Below are 20,121 nucleotides of genomic sequence, written 5' to 3'. Positions count from 1 at the left end.
CCGTCGCCGCGCGTCTCAGCGCACGCCGCAGCCAATCAGCATCACAAACGCCCAGGCCCCGCCCCCGCGCCGCGCCTCGGGAAGAAGACTACAAGTCCCAGAGGGCCTCGGTGCCCGCCACGTGCTGTCTCCAGCCGCCAATGGGCAGAAGCGCCGCGCTAGCCTGCTCCCGCCCCCCCGGCGCGCTGGAGCCAATCGGAAGGGGTGTGTGTGCGAGCGCAGGCGGGGAGGGGGCTCGCTTAGCACCCGGAGGCCCTGATCTCAGGTCCCGGGGTCCCGGTGGCGGCCGGAGCGCTCGGTCAGCAGGCGGCCGGCGGGTGGACCCCTCCCGCCCCACGCGCGCGCCCGCCTTACCCCCGGGCAGCCTCCTCGGCTCCCGCGCGGCGGCGGTTCCTCCCCCTCCCCCAGCCCTGGCTCCGGGGGACCCCGCGATGCCGGTCCGCACCGAGTGTCCCCCGCCGGCCGGTGCCTCGGCCGCCTCCGCCGCCTCGCTCATCCCGCCGCCGCCCATCAACACGCAGCAGCCCGGCGTGGCCACCAGCCTGCTCTACAGCGGCTCTAAGTTCCGCGGCCACCAGAAGAGCAAGGGTAACTCGTACGACGTGGAGGTGGTGCTGCAGGTGAGCCGGCTGCCGGGCCTCTCGCGGCGCCCACTGGCGGGGCCGCGCCGCCGCCCCCTCGAGCCCGCGGCCGCGGACGGGCCTGCTGCCCGGGCCTGCCGGGAGACCTCCGGCGCACCCCAACTCTGCGGGCCAGAGCCGGGGACCGGCGGTCTCAGACCCGGCCCTGCCTCCCCGTGGCCTGTCGCCCCAGGACCAGCCCTCCTTCTAGCCCTTCTCGGACCCCGAAGAGCTCTCCAGTGGTTCCCCCTGACTCGGGACCCTCCCAGGCCTGTGACGTGCCTGCTGCCCCTTACGTTTTCCTCGGTCCCAGGAAGCCCAGGCCCTGGGGCCCGCCTCCTTCTCCTGGGGTTTTCTCCTTGGGGGACTTTCTCAGCCCTCTCCCTCCATTAGCCCCTGAGCTTGAGAGCCCCCAGCCCACCCTGATTCCTGCCCCACCCCCCCAGGCCGGGCCCTCATCCTGGGTGGGCTCCTCATAGTCTGTTAAGAAGCTGGCCTCCTAGCCCCCCAACCCCTAGTCTCTTCCTGGCCCAGGCTTCTCGTACTCCCTACCCCTGCCCTCTGGCCACTTCCAGGCCACTCCCGGTCTCCCTGGCCTGTCTGCCCAGACCTCCCTGTCCTACACCTCTGTTCTCCTCCTTCCTGGCTCCAGGGGACCCTCTTTCGTGTTCTTAACTTTGATCGACACGGCCAGGGCTTTCTCCCAGTCTCTAATACCCACGTACTGGGAAATGTAACTCACCCGCTTTATTTCTCATACGGTATTTCCTTCCCGTGTCCACCCACCTCCCCCCATTTGACCTGGATTTCTGAGAACCTGCTGCCAGCCTCTAATGGCTTTGGAACTGCAGCTTCACCTGTCCCGGCCCTTTCTTGCACCTCACCCCTCTCATGCAAATGGGAGCACACTTGACATTTCTTCCCAGCCCAAGGAGATTGGCAGTGGTTGATACTCCTTTTCCTCTCCCTCCTAGAAAACTGTTCCTCCTCTCTAGCTGCCCAGACCTGCATCAGGACCCACCTCCTCCTCCCTTTGCCCCTTTGTCCTTAGTCTGATACCTCACCTCCTAGGCTGTTCCCAAAAGCCCCCCCCCAAACATCTGTCCTCTTGAAAGGCTTTCCAGAAGCTTTGAGGTCTTGTGTGAGGACAGAACGTAGCAAGTGTCTTTTCCTTATGCTTGCCCTTTGCCCTTTAATAATTTTAAATCTTTAACAGCTTCTTTTCTAAGCAAGTAGGTCTCCCACCCAAAAAACAGTTGTGGATGCGTTTTCTTTCCACTAACTGCAGAGCATTCATCAGCCTCTTTTTTCTTACTGCTTTGTGGGAATAGATAATTTCTTTTGATTGGGAGAACTCCATTTCTGTGTTGTATCTTTGGTCTATAAACTTAAATATCTATCATGAGCCACGATATTTATTGTAATTGAAAAAAACAGGAGTTCCCTGGCGGTCCAGTGGTTAGGATTCAGTGCTTTCACTGTCATGGCCCAGGTTCAGTCCCTGGTCAGGGAACTGAGATCCGGCAAGCTGCAAGGTGCGGCCAAAAAAAAAAGTACCGTGGCTGAGTTATTTCAGTCTTCATAATGAGATGCCTAATGTGGTAATCCCCCTTCTCTTGCTTCAAATGTGAGAGTTTAGTAGGAAGTTATAGGCTTTTTTACTTTTTGCAGCTAATCATAAAATTCTAGAAGTGAGATCCCTGGTGAGGATCATGTTTGCAATGATCTTGAATTTGTGCCCCTTGTTGAGTTTGATGGTTTAGGATGGGGTCGGGGACAAGTGGCAGGATAGCCAAGTGTCAAAAGAGAAGTTCGCCTTGGTTACTGTAGCAGCTCCTCTCCCTGTCCTTAGTGTGTGGTTTCTGAATTCCTGTCAGGTGCCAACTTCCTTGTGAACCGCTGGGAGTGGGGATTGAGTTGGTGCACAACTGGTAGGTCCCAGGGCGGCCCAAGCGGAGACCTGGCCGGTGGCTGGAGGCCCCTTGGAGTGGCCGGCCCGAGCGGAGACCTGGCCGGTGGCTGGAGGCCCCTTGGAGTGGGCAGCCCGAGCGGAGACCTGGCCGGTGGCTGGAGGCCCCTTGGAGTGGGCGGCCTGAGCGGAGACCTGGCCGGTGGCTGGAGGCCCCTTGGAGTGGGCCGTCTGATGGTGGGGGCAGCGGTCTCACCCAGGAATGCTGCCCTGTATCCGGACTGGTGAGCGGCTTGTCCGTCGTGGAGACAGTCAGTGGCGTGTGAATAGCTCCATCATCTGGTTTTTCAGCCAGGACTGGGTTCTTGGGCTCAGCCTTCTTAGAATACGTACGCTTTTTGTAACTTCATCTATTTCCTGTTTTCTTTCTGTTTTTCGTAACAGCTTTACTGAGATACGATGCACCTATTAACACCATTCGCACGTTTAAGGTATACAATTCAGTAGTTTTTTAGTGTAGTCACAAAGTTGTGTAAGCGTCACTGCAATCTAATTTTAGAATGTTTTCATCATCCCCCAAAGAACCCTTAGCTGTCACACCCCTCCAACCCTAGGCAACCCCTATTTTTTTTTCACCTAAGATTTGTTTATTCTGGACTTTTCATGTAAATGGAGTCGTACAATGATGTGACCTTTCGTGTCTAGCTTCTTCCATTGAGCAGTGTTTCAGGGCTCACCCACGTCACAGCAGGTGTCAGTGCTTCCTGACTTCTTATCGTTGCCTAATAGTCCCCTGTGTGGATCTACGGCATTTTGTTTATCCATTGACCTGTCCATGGGTGTTTGGATTTTTTCCACTCTGGGGCTGTTATGAACACACTGCTGTGAGCATTCACGTACAAGTTCTTATGTGGACATACGTCTTCCTTTCTCCTGGATGTCTCCCTACCAGTGGAATACTGGGTCATATGGTAATTATTTGTTTAACACTTGAGACACTGCCAGACTGATTTCCAAAGTGGCTGCGTCGTTTTGCATTCCCACCAGCAGCGTCTGAGGCTCCAGTTTCTCCACATCCTCGTCAACACTTGCTATTGTCTGTCTTTTTGATTGTAGCCATCCTAGTGGGTGTGAGGTGGTGTCTCATTGTGGCTTTGATTTGAGCTTCCGGGATGACTGACAAGGTTGGGCCTCTTTTCATGGGCTTCTGGAGTGCCTTTTCTTTTTGGAAATTCCAGTTTAAAGAGCTCCTCTAACGTTTGTAGGATGCTGACCGCTCTTTTTGTTGTTGTTGTTTTGTTACTGTGATTGCTCTCTTTCTCCTCTGCCATCCAAGAAGCTAAGAGTGAAGTGAAGGCCAGGTCACTGTGGAAGGAATATTAAAAAGAGCAGCTGTTGGACACAGCTGTGCTGCAAGACCTTCTTGCTGAGCATTTGCCTTGTTATCTTTCTCGTTGAGATGCCGGCCCGTTGTTCGGTTGAAGCTCTCTGCACTATGGTGGGTTTGAGTTCATCAAGATCAATTTGGGCAGAAAGGGAGAGGCACATGCTTGGATGGAGGCCAGAATGAAATTCTGATTCTTGAGCAGGTGATAATCCGTGCAAAATGTTAGCCAATTTACAGTGCAGTTTTTAGTCTTATTAGCAAGTATCCTTGCCACCTGATGCCCTTTCTGGCAGCTGTGAAACCCCAAACTATATTGAAATTCAGTGAGAATTGCATCCTTGAAACTTAAGGCCTTGGGTTAGAGCTGTGTGTCCTTTAACACAACTTCTTTACTGACCCCTGTGAGTTCGGATCAGCTGCTTGATGCCGTCCGATGCCCAGGTCAGCAGGTGAGGACGTTTGCAGGGCTGTGGTGCTTTTCAGGTGGAGACCGTTGTCCCCAACACCGGACGGTGGGACCGCCCCAGCTTCGTTGAAGCCCGCTTGCTTTGGTGCTGACCTCGACTGGCTGGCTGAGTTCACTGCAGCTTCTAAGCACTGCCTTGGTGTTTGACTCATGGTGTATTGGAAGTAGTTGGGTCCCCAGATCTGATAAATGCCACAAAATGTTCCTAGTTTCTTAAATGAGGCCTCACTCAGTGTTGAACACTCAGCGTGCCACAGGACCTGTGAGCCCCGGGCTGCACTGGGCCAGCCGGCCTCCAGGCTCCCTCGCCCCCCACCCGCCTGCCGCCCTGGCCTCGAAGGGGCCTCTGCCTGCCGGACGTGCTCCCGCTGTCTCCTGCTGGACCCTCCATTGGTAACGAGGCTGTGTGTATCTTTTCAGCACGTGGACACGGGGAACTCGTACCTCTGTGGGTATCTGAAGATCAAAGGCCTTACTGAGGTAAGCGCCCCTCCCACGGGCAGGAGCCAGAGGGGCCTCGGTCCTGAAGGGCCAGCAACCTCGACTCCTCAGGCCTGATTCAGGAGCCCCATTTCTCAGTGTGGTTCTTTCAGGGGGAGCGTAGAGCAGGCAGTTTGGACGTGTCCTGTTGGAAAGCACACAGACTCACAGACCATTGACGTTTATAAACAGGTCAGCGTGTGCCCAACGCTACTGATTTTACTTTAATCCTTTTTGAGGAAAACAAACATAGTAAGAACATAGCTGCCACCGTCGTGGTCAGTTTCAGCCTCTGGGCGAGCATCGTTCCTCTGAGGACTGAGGTCTTCGCAGTTTGAAAACGTAGGTGTTTTCCTTTCTTTGAACCACCTGAAACCTCAGAACTCCTGGGAATATCAGAGGCAGGAGAGAGCATGCTTTCTTTTCCCGCTGGTGAGTGGGCAGGAGGAGGGCCTGGCGCCGCCTGGCCGAGGGTCGGGGGCCACGGCCTTCGCATCCTCGCGCCGCCTCCTCTGGCCCCACGACGTCACCTCTGTCCATTCCATTTCCTCATCCGCGAGGTGAGAGCTCCAGGTGCCTGCTGTGTCTCCCGGGGAAGACGCAGGGTCAGCGAGTGGGAGGCTCCTAGGGACCTGACAAGGCTGGTCCTCCTCGGTCTGGAAACACTTGTTTCCGTCGCCCCCGTTCCCCCTGTTCTCCTGCTTCCCCACCGGGAGTCTGAGAATCTCCTGTGAAATTTGTTGTTGAGACAAAAAGGTATCTCTTCCCTCCTCTAGAAAACGTATCCAATCAAGTAGGGGCAGAAAATGACAGCAAAAGGAAGGGTTCTCACCCGTGGGTTTGTGCCAGTAGAAGACACACAGGAAACAGAATACGCTCAACTCTTAGGTGGCCAAACACATTTGTTGAGCGCAGAACACAGACATTTAACTTCATAAGGAAACCAGCAAAATCTGTCACGTGGGATGTGGACACCGATTCCAGATGGTCACAGGAAGCTTTGTGGAAATGGTTAAGTAGGATTAAAAATCCACAGACCGCGTACGGAAGTGCTGTGGACGTCCCACCGGGGGCAGGTGGCGCTAATGACGGGAAGCACCCCCGAGCCACCTAGAGCCAGGCTCCTCTGAGCGGACGGGGTGCTGGCTTGGCCCTTCCCTGGGCCCGGCCCTTCCCGCCTGAAGCCGCCTTTTACTAGAGGAGGGCTGTGTTTCCTGAGGCCCTTCGTCCTGCCCGAGCGTCAGGAGTCTGTGAATTCATCTTTTTTAATAACTTTTTTTAGTCCCTTTACTGAGATATAATTCACATAGCATACATTCACCCATTTACAACGTGCAATCTAGGACCTCCCTGGCAATCGAGTGGTTAGGGCTCCGCGCTTCCACTGCAGGGGGCACGGGTTCCATCCCTGGTTGGGGAGCTAAGATCCCGCAACACGCGGCCAAAAAAAAAAACAGTGTACGATCTGTTGGCTTTCGGTATAGTCACAGCATTGTACAACTGTCTAACAGTTTTTTAAGTTATAAATCTAATGCATGGTCACTGGATAATTGGTAAGATGCAGAAAAGGGTGACGATTCTTTGAATGGTTTTACACCTGTTATAAAGCACAGTTAACCATTTTTGTTTGCTTTTCCATTTATAGCTGTTGAAAAAGCACATATGTGATTTACTTTAACGTAACTGAACGGTTTGGGTCATAGTCATGGTCTTCCTCGTCTGTACGGAAATAGGGAAAATTCACTGTTACACTGGAGATAACTTGCCTCTTATCTGCCTTACATTCACAAATAAGTACAGTTTTTGAAGTTTGTGTGCCTTGTGGAAATTAAATCCCAGAATTGTGAGAATGGGTGTCAAATAACATTCCCTTTGCAGTCCCGAGCCAGCCACCCGCAGGGAGAGGGGCGTCCCTGGGGAGGCCCGGCGGAGGCGGCTGGCACCCGGCCTGGGAGCCCAGCCTGGGGGTGTCATGGTCAGGCCTGCCACGCACTCTCCAGTTTTGGACGCTCCCGAGGCTGAACCAGGGAGCTGGTCACACTACCCAGAGCCACAGGCGCTCGTTTACTTCTGGTTTCAGAAGTTCTTGCTGAGTTACTGGCCAGTCAAACGTTGACCCCCCAGAAGGCAGGTCTTCACGGAAAGCTGGAGGCACCTCCAGGCAGGTGAGCCTGGAGTCAGTGAGGGGAGTGGGACCTGGCGCAGGGATCCCACCCCCCGGGGGGGGGGGCTGGCCACGCCCCCCCTTTGTGACCACCCGCCCCCCCACCTCCCCGGCTGTAGTCAGGGCTTGAATGTCCTCGCCTGCCCTGTGACAGGCTTTGTCGTTTTGGTTCCTTCTGTGCACATGACTCTCATTCATTAGGTGTTTATTTTATTTAATTTTGGAAGTTTGTGGGTACCTTGTGGTCACCCTGGGAGATTGCCTGAAACATTTTAGAGAGAAGTCGACGCAGAATCACTTATTAGGAAAACTCGTGACTTGAACATAAGTATGTTCTTTGCGCTATAATAGGAGGACTTGATCGTTTATCCTTCTATTTTAGGGAAGTCTTGATAGAACTCAGGAAGTCAATATATTGTCTATAGCTTTTTATTTAACATCTCAAGTCCGCTGTCAGCTTACACAGAACTTTTTCCCTTAGCAGTCCTTCCTAAAACGGATGAGTATAGTTTGGTTTATACCTTTAAAAATCAGGTTTCCACTTAGGAACTTATCTCTTCTTTAATCTCTTCACTCTGTATCTATAAATATCTGAGGAACCCAGCACTAGTGTTGGGGTGAGGGCTGCGGTTTCAGGGGGGTGGCAAATCTGTAGTGTTTCGAGCTCACTGCTACGAGGACAGGCTGCTTGGGTGTGTGCGGTAAAGCAGCCACGGGCTTTCTGGAAGCCCCGGTCCACGTGGCAGGAGAGCCGGGAGAAGCGGCAAAGCTATGGGAACAGATTTATTTTAAACGGGTAGTTGAGTTTGATGCCAATTGAGAGGGGCTTACGTGGGGTGAGGAGAAGAAAGCGGGACCTCTAAGGTCCCAGGATTTTAGGGTGGTGACCCTTGCTCTGCCAGGCGGTGGGTCATCACCGCTCCCTTGGGAGGTACCCGGGCGGGTGAGTGGTGCTGAGGGGCCACCTGGCAGGTGGGTTGGCCGGTCTCTAGAAATGCAGAGAAACGGTACACTTTTTACATTGTTGACTTGTTCTTCCATTAATTTTTTCAAAATCTTTGGTGCTTCCTTACTATCAGAGGAACAAGTAGCAAGGTTGTCCGGAGTATTCCAAGCACCCAGTCAGGATGACGGCTTATTTGTTTTTCCAGCGGTTGTGGCTTCCCAGGGCAGACGTGATTTATCAATGTTTCCCATCGTATAAGCTGTCTGAGCTCATGCGGTAGAATTATACGAATGCCTAATACATCAAGGTATTCTACCAACCTCCCCCTGCCCCCCAAACCTGAAGAGTTGGCATAAAAAGGACAGGCTGAGGCAGTTTGAGAAGCAGTGGCTGGGCCGTGGCACGAGGGAGATGGAGCTTGATTTTGGAGCCTCTCTGGGTATTCGCCTTGGAAAGTAAAACCTATCAAGTTACCGTCTGCTTTGTATTCAGAAATAACCTGTCCAAATTCTTTTCTGAGCCATCAGCACATAACAAGGGCGCCAAAGAGGGGTTCCCTGTTTCTGGCAAAGGCCCCGGAATCCAACAGACCCCCTCCCCCCAGCCCCTTCACTTCAGGCTCCCTCCACGGCCGTGGGCGTCGCTGGTCTGGGTGGTTGCTCAGCAGTGTGGTCATTTCTGCAAAGCTCTGGGGAGAAATTACAGCAAGGTTGGTTTTTTCCTTTGTGAAAGGTTACAACTCCCGTTTGACATCTGGGTTCTTACCATAGGAGTATCCAACCCTCACGACCTTCTTTGAAGGAGAAATCATCAGCAAAAAGCACCCTTTCTTAACCCGAAAGTGGGATGCGGACGAGGATGTGGACCGGAAGCATTGGGTGAGTGCCCGTCTGCTCTGGGCCCCCGGGGGCTGGCGGCACCGTCCCTCTCCAGCCACCGTTCCCTTCCCGCCCCCTCTGCTCTGGGCGCCGGGGGCTGGCGGCACCGTCCCTCTCCAGCCACCGTTCCCTTCCCGCCTCCTCTGCTGTCCCTGACGGCCTCTGCCTTTAGGGTGCGCCTGGGGTGGAGGCGCGCGGTTCCCCCTCACGGGCAGGGCCTCAGGGCCGCTCCTGCCCTGGAAGCGCCCGCACCTGTCAAGCACGGCTGTGTGCTCGCAGCTGTGAGCTCCTCAGGACAGCTCAGAGCTCCTCCTCGAGCCTTTTCGCCAGGGCCACGCAAGTCCTGTGTCTTTAAAAACCCATTTCTCAGGCTTCCCTGGTGGCGCAGTGGTTGAGAATCTGCCTGCCAATGCAGGGGACACGGGTTCGAGCCCTGGTCGGGGAAGATCCCACATGCCGCGGAGCAACTGGGCCCGTGAGCCACAACTGCTGAGCCTGCGCGTCTGGAGCCTGTGCTCCGCAACAAGAGAGGCCGCGATAGTGAGAGGCCCACGCACCGCGATGAAGAGTGGCCCCCGCTCGCCGCAACTAGAGAAAGCCCTCGCACAGAAATGAAGACCCAACACAGCCATAAATAAAAAAAAAAAAAAAAAAAAAAACCATTTCTCAGCCGGTCGTTAGAGCCTTTTGGCTTAGCTGGCTGTGGCGAGGATGAACTTCGGTTTCACACCGAGGAAGTCCAGTGCGCTCCCCCCTGCACCCCGCAGGGTGAGGTGTCAGTAGTGGGGATTCCAGAGCGGCTCCCGGGCCCCGCCACCGCTCCTGGCTGTGTCCGCGCGCTCCTGCTTCCGGGCCCACGGGCTCCTGGGGGCCCCGCCTGCAGACACTCTGCAGGAGGCAGCGTCCTTGTCGGTGAGCCGCTTTCTCATACCTGAGTTAGGAAAGAAACACCTGTCAAATACTGAGTTTCGATTGAATTTAAACTTGAGCTTTTGAATTTTAAATACATGTTTTGGCTCTTGTAGCAAGCAGACACTGAGGTAGACGGCCACCTGTGTTTCTAATAGAGTACGAACGGGAGCCGAGCGTCCGGAAGCTGGGGAGCCTGGAAGGTGCCGCTGTCGGGGAGCGCCCCTGGGAGCCGTCAGGCCCCGCCCCTCCCGGCTCTCCCCGCCCGGCACCCACCTCTCCTGCACAGCCCAGCGAGCACACGGCCTGTCTTCCTTCCAACTTTGTTTTCCATTTCAAATTGGTCCTGCAAAAAGCAAGGTCTTTGAGGCCCAATGAAAACTCAGTTTGAGGCTGGTTGGCTGCAGGTGAAGAACCTGGAGAGCAGCTCGAACTTCCTGTTGCCTTTCGTTAGAGCTGGAGACACCCGGACTCCGGCCTTCCTAGGCTGGGTTGAACTACTGAGTGAAAGAGGGGCCGGGAAGGTCACCCTGGGCCCCGGCCTGCTGGGCGTGCGGGGTCGGGCCTGGGGACGGTTTCCCTCCAGGAGCGCTGGCTGCCTTCGTGGGACTCAGGGTTTCCCGATGCCCTCTCCCCACGTGGGCCCCAGCGGCTCTGAGTGCCCCTCTGTGTGTCGGGGAGCCACGATGTCTACTGCACACTGGGGTCAGGACACCATAGTGCACCCTCGAGTTTTCCTGAATGAGATTTGAAGTGGGTATTATGATAAAGTGATAAAAGATTATGGTGATTATCATTATCGCGATAAAGATTCGTCACACGTAATCTACTTAGAGTAAAAATATGTGTGACAGATTCTATGACTTAATACCTCTCTGTCTTAACTTTTTTTTTTTTTAAAGGTTAATTCTTTTTTAAAAATAATTAATTAATTAATTAATTAATTTATTTATTTATGGCTGTGTGTTGGGTCTTCGTTTCTGTGCAAGGGCTTTCTCTAGTTGCGGCAAGTGGGGGCCACTCTTCATCGCGGTGCGCGGGCCTCTCACTATCGCGGCCTCTCTTGTTGCGGAGCACAGGCTCCAGACGCGCAGGCTCAGCTATTGTGGCTCACGGGCCTAGTTGCTCCGTGGCATGTGGGATCTTCCCAGACCAGGGCTCGAACCCGTGTCCCCTGCATTGGCAGGCAGATTCTCAACCACTGCGCCACCAGGGAAGCCCACTGTCTTAACTTTTTATTCAGGAGGTTTTTTAATAGAATTAATACATACTTATCTTTAAATATTTGAAAAAAACAAAAGCAAAACATCTGTAATGGCAAACACCTAAAGCTAAAGCAGGGGTTAACCTTTTCCTAAATCTTTTTTGAGTATATGTACTTTTTTTTTTTTTTTTTTTTTTTTTTTAACAAAAACATGATCATAAGGTACAGCTTTGTTGCCGTAACCAAGCGTGACTTGTTTCTGGTCTCAACTAGCTGGCCCCAAGCTGCCAGGCCACTGCATTGTCGGGGGACCCCACTTTACTAACCCCCCCGACCCCGGCACTACAGGCTGGTTCAGCCTGAGTCTTTGCCCCCGTTGGTTGATGTATGGAGACCCCGTCCCTGATCGTCCGGCTGCGTCTGTCTGGAGTAAGGGGTGAGAGAAGGCCCGGGGTTGCATCCATCCCCGTTCGGCGGCCTTTCCTGGGCGCGTTAACTAGGCAGGCGTAGGGTCCAGGCGTCTGCCCCGGGGTCCAGGCCCCAGTGCGCGGGGTGACCAGACGCTCCCTGCCCACCGGCCGCCGCCTCGCCCTGGAGGGGCCACGGCACCGGCCCAGCACACCCGCCACCCCTCTGTCCCTCATTCTCATACTCTGCTTTTGGCTTTCAGGGCAAGTTTCTGGCTTTTTATCAGTACGCAAAATCGTTTAATTCAGACGACTTTGATTACGAAGAGCTGAAGAGTGGGGACTATGTCTTCATGAGGTGGAAGGTAAGGCTGCCCGGTTGTGCCGGGCCTGTGGTGTGGCCCCCGGGCCCCAGGCCCCTCAGGCCCATGCTCACCCCCGTGTGGGGCAGGCACGGCTCTTGTGTCCTCTGCCTTTGTTCTCTCCTGCGACCCTGCAGGCTGGGTCATCCCAAGTGTCCTGTGTACTCGGGAGACCCCCATTGTCTCAGCCCCTAAGTGACCTCGCCCGGGCTGTGGGCCGTCACGGCGCCCCCGGTCCCTGCAGCTCAGGAAGCACGGGGCCGAGGACAGAATTTGGGCTTTCCCCCAGCCCTTGAGAACCCCATCGGGCCGGGCTCGCTGGGGTGGCTCTGGTGCCCCCTCTGGTGTTTCCTGGGTTAAAGCCACAGGGTACTGAATTCAGGAGGCGAGTGTGTGAAGTCACTTGGAGAACCTACACCCACCTCCAACCCCTCACCCCCAACCTGTAGGAAAAAGACGCTTTGTGGTGAAATCTTGCCAGCTTTCCTACAGACGAATCCTGTAGCACCCTCATTCCCAGTCTGTGTTTCTGTGGTGAGAATTGGGGCGGGGGCTTGGCCCTGGCAGCAGACAGGCAGGTGCCGGGGGTAAACCTGAGTCCCGCCCCGCAGCCGGCCAACTGAACAACCCACTAAAGGAAGTGTCGGGTGAGGCTCTACTTTAAAATTAATTTGAAAAACTACAATTTCAGAGACTGGGGAAAGGGAAGGAGAGTTGCTTGGTCTCCAAGAGTTTCTCACGCAGGGTGACTCCCCCGTGGGCCGTCTAGGCCTCCTGCGGCCCCTGACCTCGCCCCCCAGGGGGCTGGCTCCGCCCGGGGTCTGAGGAGGGCAGCACCGTTCTGACCGCTGCTGATGGGGGGGGTCCCCAGGGCGAGTGAGCTCCACCTTGCCCTTGGGGTGAGGCCCGGGCCATAGAAGTGACCCTCGGCTCTCAAGGTGACCGGGAGCATAGCGACGGTTCCTGGGGTGCAGCAGAAGCGTGAGTCCGCGGCTCAGGGGTGGGAAGGTTTTGACGCGCTCTCGAGGCGTGGGCACCACGGTGCCCGCCCTCGGCTCTGACCCCGGTGACCTCGACACGTGATGGCCGTGTGCGTATGTTGAACATGCGAGTGGCTCGGGGGTTCACAGTTGCCTAGCAAGCCACCTGCAGGGGGGCAGGGAGGCCTGGGGGGCCGGAGCCCCCGGCGCTGACCCTCCATCCCCATCCACGTGCAGGAGCAGTTCCTGGTCCCGGACCACACGATCAAGGACATCAGTGGTGCTTCCTTTGCCGGCTTTTACTACATCTGCTTCCAGAAGTCGGCGGCCTCCATAGAGGGCTACTATTACCACAGGAGCTCGGAATGGTAAGGACCGGCCGCCGAGACCTCATTTCTTGAGGGGCTCACTTGCGTCCACAGGGCAGAGTAAACGAGGTAAAAAAATGAAGTTCTGGGTACAGGAACTCATAGCTAAACGCTTTCAAGCAGCAAATATTTTCAGCTCTGTTTATCTCCATCTTGCAGGTCTTGTATTTATTCCTCCCCAATTTAATCAGTAACTAAAGTGTCAGGCCCCACTGTGGACAGTGGGAACTTGGCTGTCAGCGGCCTTTTTAATTTTGTGCTCACGCTCCTGCCTGGTGCCGGCCGGTGACCGGGGCCCACGGGCGTGGTCGGCCCTGCCCTGGGCCTCTGCCATGGTGACGGCCGCGTGCCACCCGAGGGCTGGCGTTTGCCACCTTTGCAGGCCTTCTCGTGGCTCCTTGAGCTTTTGTAAGTGCCCCGTTATCCCTGAAGCGCAGACGGTATCATGAAATACCTGATTTCGTCTCTGAATGTGGAAATTATTTTCTTGTGACTTTTGCACACTTTGAAGGCTCCTGCGGGACACTACGTGGGGCTACCCAGCGACAACCGAGTGCCCGGGGCTCCACGCAGCCCCGGCCTCTGTGGGAGCAGCCGTTGTTGGGGTGTCAACAGCTGTTCAGCTTTCAAATGAGTTTTGAAAGCTTCTCCTGTCCTTGTAAAAGTGCCGCTTCACGGAGACACAGCCCACCTGCTGTGCAGTCCCCTCACTGCAGCGTGCAGCCCAGTGGCTTCCGTGTCGACAGAGTTGTCCAGCCGTCACCGCACTCAGTTTCAGAACGTTTTCGTCGGCACGAGAGGGAACCCTGTCCCCCTGAGCTGTCACCCTTCCTCCCCGCCCCCTCCAGCCCCAGGCAACCACTAATCTGCTCTCTCTAAGTACAGGTTTGCCTGTCCTGGACGTGTCATGCAAATGGGCCCGCGTACCGTGAAGGGCCCCAGGTTGCGGTGTGTGTCAGCTCTTCGTCTTTATATTGCTGAGTGATTTCCCATCGTGTGGATGGACCACCTTGTCTTTATCTGTTCATTGGTGGATGGACACGTGGGTCGTTCCCACCTTTCGGCTGCTGTGGACGTGGGTGTGCAAGAGTCTGAGTCCCTGCTTTCAGTTCCTCTGGGCACTGGGGGTGGGATTGCCGGGTCACGGTGTATTCTGTATTTCACTTTTCAGGGAACTGTTTCCCACAGCGGCTGCACCTTTTCACGTTCCCACCAATGATGTGCAAAGGTTCCACTTCTCGTGTTTCCCCACGTCCTTCCCCACATTTAGGATTACAGCCATCCCACTGGGTGCAAAGGCCTAGGGTTAGGGTTCTGATGGCTAATGCATCGTCCTTTCTTTTCCTTTTTTTTTTTTTTTTTTGGCTACATTGGGTCTTCGTTGCGGCGCACGGGCTTTCTCTCATTGCGGTGCCTGAGCTTCTCATTGCGGTGGCTTCTCTTGTTGCGGAGCATGGGCTCAGTAGCTGTGGCTTGCGGGCTCTAGAGCGCAGGCTCAGTAGCTGTGGCGCACGGGCTTAGTGGCTCTGCGGCATGTGGGATCTTCCCGGACCAGGCTTCGAACCCGTGTCCCCCTGCACTGGCAGGCGGATTCTTGACCACTGCGCCAGCAGGGAGGCCCCCATCGTCCCTTCTTGTTGACGTTTTGGGTGAGAGATAAACTGCTCTTCCCTGTGCTGCTCCGCGCTCTTCTGTGGACAGGTGGGGGGAGCCGACACACTGAGCGTCCCCGAGTGGGGACTGTCCCGCCCTGTTTATCCTTCATCTGCTTCCCTCCTCGGAGCACCCGTCACGGGGACGCACACCCGCAGAGCCCTCGGATGCTCTAACAGCCGCGTCTAGGGAGAAGGAAGGTGAAGTCGCTAAGGTTGGGGGGGGCGGCTGTGACATCATCGATCCCAAGCTCTCCGGATCCGCGCTCTGCGGATCGTGCAGCTTTGGAGGGAAGCAGGGTGGTGGGGAGGGGTGGGGGGCCTGGTCTGCATCCTCCCCCAGAGGACTTGGCCTCTCGTTTCCTAAGACAGGCTGTCGTTGCTTCAGGATTGGAACAGGGCCTACGAACAGCAGGTTTTCTGCCTAGTTCAGGGGGATTAACCAGAGAAATGGAAACAAGGCCAAGCTCAGTTCCCCTGAGGAAGTCTGAGATGAGCTTGCGTTTCCTCTAGGCGTGGCTTCTGCGGGCGCCGGTGGGGCAGGTTCCACACCCTGTGCTGGTTTTTAGGATGTTCTAACGATCCCCCCACCACCACCCTCCTCTCCTCCCCACAGGTATCAGTCGCTCAATCTCACTCATGTTCCAGAACACAGCGCGCCCATCTACGAATTCCGGTGACAGCGGTCCGGGACGGCAACCAAATAAACTGAACTTGGCAAAAAAGAACTTTGCCAAGAAAACTGTGTACCTGCCAGAACCAGGAGAACGTGTGTTCCTGTTTCTTCACGAGCAGACTCGCATCAGAAAGCATGAATGTCAACCCACGGCATCCGAGGAGTGCGGCCGACCAGCAAGGGCAGGTGGAGGGCGGCCTCGGTTCCTCTTCCCTCTCTGTGGCAGTTTGGTCTTAAGCTGTTTTTAAGCTACCGTAAATGCACTTTTCCTCCTGCACAGCTGACTTCTGTATCACTGAGACGCACATCCCTTCCCCCACGCCCCCCTCCAGCCCCGGCCCCCCTTGGCCTTGGTGCTCAGTGGTCCCCACCAGGCCCCCCGCCCCCCGATTGCTTACTCTGGTAGCTCAAGGGAAGGCCGAGCCCAGCAGCCGTGCGCCCCCGGAGCCCTGTGCGGGGAGGCAGCCGATCGCTCGGCGGGGTTTGGGGCACTGCCAGCCCTGGGATTCCCGCGCTGAGCTGGTCAGTGGCCGGCAGCTTCCCTGGGCCTGCCGTCCAGGTCACAGGATTTAAGGCTTCCAGATCCCTGGCAGGGACAGATTCCCGTCCTGCTCACTCAGCACGTTTGCTCCAAACTTTTGAACTTGAGGGCAATACTAAACTTAAAAAAAAAAAAAAAAAGTTTTTTTTATTACAAAATTATTTTTATGGTCCCTTTAACAAGGACCCTATGGCAAATGCACAATTATTCAGAATTACATTTTATCGTTTTCACATTGAAAACAGCAAATGTTGACTTAGTAGTTTTTATACCTATATTCTATTTGTAAATGTATATTTAATCAGCCAGCAGTTTGAAACTGGTCACGTGGTACAGAAGTTTTGCAGCGTTGCGTCGGTCACAGCGCTAAGCGTGAGAGCCGTTTTGGGGGCCAGTTTAGCATTTGCGCGTCCTCCTTTCGCTACTCGGAACAGCAGTGCTTCGCGGCGCCCTTTCCCGCCAGGCAGAAGGAGCCGCTCTCCCCAAACCGCAGCTCGGCCGCGTTGGCGTGGGGGAGGGGTGAGAGCATGCGCACTCCCAGAGCTCGCGGCTCACGTGCCAAAGTGTGTGTGTGTCTGTGCGCGTGCGCACGTGCGCGTGCTGTTGTGTTGTTTAAATGTTTAGAAAGCTTCATAGCGTGGCATCCGCTGTAGCCCGCAGACATGGGCAGGGCTTGGGGGATTGGCATTTGCTGGTGCTTTACAAGACTTGCTCAGAATACCGGAGGGAAAGCTTTAACAACGAGGTAGTGTTTTAACCCACGGGAGCAAAACAAACGCGAGGTGCATGTCCACGGGCGGAGTAAGAAAGCACAAAGCCCTTCCGTCTAGGTGCGTGGTGGGGCAATCTTTTATTCCCAAGAAGTGACTTTGGTTTATTGACGTACGTACTGTATGTTCCTGAGGTTGAGTGTCAGGAGAAGCCTTAAAGGAGAAGTGTTGGGGAAGGTGGTGGGTGGGTGTCAGGGCCGCTGGGCTGTGTAGTCCTGAAGCTCCCTGCAGAGATGCAAGCATCCATCTGGAAAGGCCAGGGCCTGGGGACCCTGGAAAGTTGCCTGGTGGCTGCAGTGGAGAGAAGCTTCACGTCTGTCTCCAGAGATGAGTCAGAAACGTTTTCTGCGTTTTAAAACTCCCAAAGGCAGCGGAGTGGCTGGCTCTGGTCAATCCCAGCTCGGGGCACAAGGCCTGGGCCAGCGCTGCAGGGTGTAACCAGCTCCTTGAAGGGTTCAGGTGCCGCTCAGAATGCTGAGGGTGAGGTCCGCCTGGAGCCTGTCGGGGCCCGCGTGTGTGTGTCCTCCAGCGGGCAGGGCAGGGTGTCTGCGCGGCACTGCTGCTCGGCTGCCCGGGCGGGCCGGGCTCTATTGTGGGCTGGCTTCCTTGCTGAGCCAGGGGTCAAGTGCAGCGGTGTTTGGGGATGAAGAAGTGGTACCCTTTGCCAGCTCTTTGGGACACACCTGTGATGAAGATTGGTTCTCCTACAAACCTGTCTGTCGAGGATGCAGAAGGAGTGGTTTCCACATCCCCTGAGTAACTCCCAGACCATCTGCCCTGACTTAGTTCCCGAAGGAGCTCGGGCGGTCATCCCCAGCCGAGGTTGTTCTTTCCTGAGCCCTCTCGTAACCCACATGCCTCTGCTTCTATGTGCAGCGTTCTTGGTTGACTCTTGTATTCGTCGTTCAGAAACGAGTGCAGATGCGCACTCCCTGCCGACTCCCCCACCCCCTCCTCAGGACGCGGCTCCTGCTCTGCTCAGATCCCCTCCACCCCGCCCTCCCCGCCTCGCCCCTCCTGCTGGTGTCGTCCCCTCCCACCCACCCATCCTTTCAGACTTGACGGCGTCTCAGCTGCGGTCCCCCAGTAACTAAGCGATGCCTCCGTGAAGCAGACGGTCCATCTGCCTGCTGGTTCCGCGGTGATGTGCACAGCACAAACTCCAGGGGAGCCAAGGGGGCTTTTCAGTGTCTTTTGCTTTCAGAAACAGGGAATTTATATTCTAAGGCCTTGAATTGATTTTTTTTTTCCTCATAAATAGTCAGATAAGCTAATTTTTAAAAAGAAATGCCATTGAGTATGTGCATCGTGGTTTAAAATTACTAACGAGTTCTGGGAAAGAAAAATAATATTTGATTTTGAATCTTACATGTTTTTAAAAATTAGATTTGAATGGGCAAAAAGTGAGTATTTTGTTTCTTTAGGGAATACATGTGGAAAGGGTTTGAGGGTTTGGGACGGGAGAAGTATTTTGCAGAGCTATCAATGTCCAAATAATTTTTAAAAAATAATAAAGGTATTTAAGCAGTGAGTCTGTCCTATTTCTAAAGCAAAACGGTTCTGTTAGAAGAAGCCAACCCCCTTTCTGGCCCTGTGGCTGTGGAGGTTTCTGGGCCCCCGCAGGGGATTCCAACACGGGGGGACATCTGCGTGATTAGGGGCAAGGCCTCCAGGCTTGTGAGCTGGCCTGCGGAGCGGGGTTACCTGCTGGGTGATGCCGGGGTAGAGATGCCAGCCTGGTGCTTGGCTGGTGTGTGGACGGAGCCAGTGAGACTTCCTCCCCGTCTGGAACCTCAGAGCCCGGGAGATAAAGAGAAGGGACGGCGGTAGCCCCTCCCACGTCAGTGCTCACCTTCCCCAGGTGCGCTTGCTGTGTGCTGACCGCCGTCCTGGGTGCTTGTGACACGTCCACACGTGACGGACCCCGAGAATGGCCTGTGTCCCAGCAGGGAGCTACATGGCAACGACACAGTGAAGAATCCGTGTCTGTTAGGTGGTGTTGAGAGACCAGCATTACAGGGAAAGAGCAGGCAGAGCTGCGGCAGACTGGGGGGCACTGTGGGCTGCGCTGGTTGAAAAGACGGTCGGGTGACATTGAGCCAAGACCTGGAGGTGGGTGCGAGCCACGCAGACGTGTGGGGATGAGCCCTCCGGGCAGAGGGGACAGCGGGGTGGGGTGTGTAGGAGCCTCGGGCCCTGTGGGACCTTGTCGGTCGCTGTCGGGATCAGGACTCTGGCTTTACTCAGAGGAGAGGCATCGGAGGATGTGGGCAGAGGCGGGACGGGACCCGATGCAGGTTTTAAAGGATCTTCCCGGGTGGAAGGACTGAAGGGGCAAGTGGAGACCAGTGAGAGCCCACTGCCGAGCTGGAGAGGGTAAAGCTGACAGGCTGCCTGGGAAGTGTAACAGCGAGAGCCGTCCGGGGGGTCCGAGGCGTTTGGAAGAACCAGCAGCCTCTGTGTCAGTTGGGGTCAACGTCTCATTTGTTCGCTGCCGACGTTTGATTCATGGAGATGTCGGGGTGGAGACGCGGAGGGATTTGTATGACTTGCGTTTCTCAAGAGGAGGGAGCACGCCTGCCACGCGGGGCCGTGTGGGGAGCACCACGTTTTGGGCAGAAGGTAAACAGAAACCACGGTCTTTGTTGGGCTTTCCGAGGGAAGGGCGTGGGGGGAGAGGGGGGCAAACCGGGTAGGGCCGGCTAGTTGGAGTGATTCGGGCGGGCCTGGGGCATGAGGCTGCCTGGCCCTGGGAGGATCAGGCCAGGGGTAGTGGCTTGACAGTTGCGTGAGGAGGTATAGCAGCGGTGTGGGCTCCGGGATGGTGGTCTGTGTGGGAGAACCACACGGGGGAGTGGGAGCCTTTGCCTCCCCTGAGAACGGGCTGGCTCTGGGGGGGCAGCAGGGATGCAGGAAATCAGAAGCTGTAGTTAATGTAATTGGCCCTGTGGTGAGCAGATGCCCAGCCGACGAATCCAGAATCTAAGAACGCACAGAGCCGTGACGGACAGCGGCTTCCGGGAAGATGCACCTGGACTGCGCATTCATCTCCAGTGCACGTGGCACAGGTGGGGGGTTCCGCCCCTCCAGCCGTGGGCGCTCGCGGCCACAGGCTGGTCCGGCGCTAACTGGGCCGCCCGTGGTCACCCTGGGCCCGTGAGGGTCGGGCGGTGGGTTTCTGGCGGCCGGGTCTGGGGGGCGATGTTGCTTGCTCCTGCCCGTACGCGTGGCCGCTCCCAGCTGGCTGGTGCCCAGGACGCAGCGGCCGACGGTGGAGGGGGTCTGAGGGGAGGGCATGGAGCTCAGTTTTGGACGCGTTAAGTCTGAGGGAAATAGAGGTTAGACTCCAAGTGATGGTGGCCGTGCGGCCCTGAAATTCAGGAGGAAGGTCTGGACTGGAGA

The 20,121-nt window shown here is 55.8% G+C and overlaps 1 protein-coding gene across 1 annotated transcript; it reads left to right on the top strand.

The window, feature by feature from the left end:
- The first annotated feature begins 203 nt into the window (after positions 1-203).
- Positions 204-18,243, top strand: GID4 (GID complex subunit 4 homolog). The gene is made up of 6 exons (XM_059908174.1): positions 204-620; positions 4,803-4,862; positions 8,743-8,850; positions 11,634-11,735; positions 12,950-13,080; positions 15,349-18,243. Exons 1-6 carry the CDS (start codon positions 432-434, stop codon positions 15,410-15,412), a joined length of 654 nt encoding a protein of 217 aa, XP_059764157.1. The 5' UTR covers positions 204-431; the 3' UTR covers positions 15,413-18,243.
- Positions 18,244-20,121: the final 1,878 nt, after the last annotated feature.

This window comes from Balaenoptera ricei, chromosome 20 (genome assembly GCF_028023285.1).
Source record: "Balaenoptera ricei isolate mBalRic1 chromosome 20, mBalRic1.hap2, whole genome shotgun sequence".
In the NCBI taxonomy this organism is placed as follows: Eukaryota; Metazoa; Chordata; class Mammalia; order Artiodactyla; family Balaenopteridae; genus Balaenoptera; species Balaenoptera ricei.
Note: the sequence above shows the minus strand (reverse complement) of the source record. Positions and strands in the feature narration are given on the sequence as shown.

Coding starts and splice junctions, on each gene's coding strand:
- GID4 (XM_059908174.1), top strand. CDS start 432: ATGCCGGTCCGCACCGAGTGTCCCCCGCCGGCCGGTGCCTCGGCCGCC. Junction 8,851..11,633: donor ATGTGGACCGGAAGCATTGG/GTGAGTGCCCGT, acceptor TTTGGCTTTCAG/GGCAAGTTTCTGGCTTTTTA. Junction 11,736..12,949: donor ATGTCTTCATGAGGTGGAAG/GTAAGGCTGCCC, acceptor ATCCACGTGCAG/GAGCAGTTCCTGGTCCCGGA.